Source organism: Sinocyclocheilus anshuiensis, unplaced genomic scaffold (genome assembly GCF_001515605.1).
Source record: "Sinocyclocheilus anshuiensis isolate Anshui unplaced genomic scaffold, SAMN03320099.WGS_v1.1 scaffold188, whole genome shotgun sequence".
Taxonomy (NCBI): Eukaryota; Metazoa; Chordata; class Actinopteri; order Cypriniformes; family Cyprinidae; genus Sinocyclocheilus; species Sinocyclocheilus anshuiensis.
The window spans coordinates 1,174,961-1,177,204 of record NW_015555768.1 but is presented as its reverse complement, the minus strand read 5'-3'; the positions used below and the strand labels follow the sequence as shown (position 1 = coordinate 1,177,204).

At 39.5% G+C, this 2,244-nt stretch overlaps 1 protein-coding gene across 1 annotated transcript in view; it reads right to left on the bottom strand.

The window, feature by feature from the left end:
• The window catches only part of LOC107674356 (ETS domain-containing protein Elk-1-like), a 27,069-nt gene extending 24,825 nt beyond the window's left edge, over positions 1–2,244 (bottom strand). The window contains exon 1 of the mRNA XM_016468313.1: positions 1,595–2,244. Within this exon, the coding sequence (XP_016323799.1) occupies positions 1,595–1,619 (25 nt within the window). The 5' untranslated portion in view covers positions 1,620–2,244. The remainder of the gene's footprint in view (positions 1–1,594) is intronic.

Sequence of the window (2,244 nt, the reverse complement as noted above, 5' to 3'; positions counted from 1 at the left end):
TCTTTCCCTAAATAAACAGCCATTGAGAAAGCAGTCAGCGGTTTGAAAAAATAAGTAACATCTCCTCTGTAGTATAATAAATTGTTTTTTTTAATTATTAAGTGTTTCAAAGGCAGCCGTAACAGCAGAATCTACTGAACTGTTCAGGCCAATAAAACAAACAGCTTCTGATTTCCCCAACAGCACAATAACACATCGAAGCTTTCATAAAAATAACATATACTACAGTGATTTATAAAAAAAAAAAAAAAAATTGGCATCAGAATATACTGATTAAAATAACCAAAGGATCAACGTATTAAGATAAAAATGTCATAGTGAAGCCAGAACCAAAGAATCAGATGCACATTTTCTTATTTACACGTTAATTATTCCCTATAATTTTCCTTGCAGTGTTACATTCTAGCTGAAGAGCTCCAGTATGACTAATCAAGGGACTAACACTGCACAGCTTGCCTTGGTCTAATGCCTCATAAATCAGCCTGTACATCTGAGAAAAGCAAACAAAGACCGGCACTGAACAACACAGATCTGTTTTTCCCCATCAGACCTTATTGCCTTAAGGCTGTTCGGGGACCTCAATGCTCAATAGTCAATTATCTTGAGTTCTCAGACTGCATGATGACTTATAGCCAATGAATGAATTGCAATCCCAAAGGAAGAGAGAGCCAGACAGGACTGTGATGTGAGCAGAATGAATCCAGTGCTAAATTACCAAACAAATCCCTAATAAACACATACACTTGCATTAAATGGGGCTCAGGACAGTTCCTGATGGGTCATCTAGGTGTTCACCCAGTTTCTCTGGGTTTACATGAGGTCTGCTGGTTAATATCAGATGACGTTGGTTTCTTTTACACAAAGTAAAGAAATGCTGACATATGCATTGCACAATCATGTTCAATTCAAACAAGTTCTTATGCACTTGAATCAAAGTTTTCAGAGTAATTATAAAGGGCTTGTTGACATTATACAAAATGGAGTGAATAATAATAGTAATGATAATAACTTATTTATAATTAAATAAATCATTTATTAGGTTTTATTTATAACCCTTCTTTCCAAATACAAGAACAAACATCCACCCTCAAACTAGCTTGTTTGACAGCTCTGACACTCAAAATCGAAATATTTAATGCTCAATAAAACAATCAAATGCTATTCTGTTAAAATGATATTCGTTTAATGGTTGATTAGTTCAGAAATAACCAGGAGGCAAACAAGTCTGCCAAACATTCTATTTCATTCAGAAACAGCAGCATGTGGACACACTGCCAGACATTTGGCTTGCAAAACATTTACTCAAACACAGTTGAAGTGCATCAGGCTTCCTACAGGTTTTGTTAACCCACCCTGACCAAAATAAAGTGCCAATACCACTCATTTATACGGTCTCTTAATAGTTTTTGGATCATCACGCTGATTTAAACATAACGTTCTGGCTCACGGCAGGATTAGGCGTCGTGTACGAATGAAATGTGAATATAACAGAGCGAGCTGTAAATGCATTTGGCTTTGACTAACGAGCACTTTATTCAACTCGAATGCAATCACTCCTTCATGTCCAACCTCCTTGAAGTGGAATACAACTTACCAATGATCAGCGGGTTCGACTCCATCTCTGCCAAATAAATGTGTTTATGGGCCGTTTTATTCTTTGGAGATTAATTCACGTCCATAACTGTGCTTGCTGGGTGTCAAAAGTCGGTGGTTTAATTGCGTTTGGTTGTTATGTAACACATGCACCTCTCCCTCCATGTTAGTTGACATTAGCAGCTAAGTCGCTAGCTCGCGTTAGCTCAGGCTGCCTGCGCTTGCACCGTTCTTGTCAGACAGACTGAAGACTTCTTCAAACGCCAAAACACTCCAGTAAAACGACCAGGGCCACGTTTAAAAGGTGGAATGGCACGCCCTGCCTTTAAAATAATACGGTATCAGTAAAGTGGGGTTAATTCCAGTGTGGTGGACGGTGAGGGAGGGCAAATAAACCGACACCCCTGATCAGGTAGCCGTTGGTCCGCGAAGCGCGCGAGCTTCTCTCCTTCAGCGGTGTCCAAGCAACGGACTGAAAGTCCGCGGCTGCACTGTTAGTTTAAAGAGCTCAAAATAGCTGGGAGGGAAAAGACAGAGCGCTCCCTTCTTAAATTTTTTTTGTAACAACAACAACCTCTGCTTGGCTTTCCCCCTCTTTGCTTCCTGTTTCCACGAACGCCTCGACTACGACTACTTGTTTCTTTTTTTTTC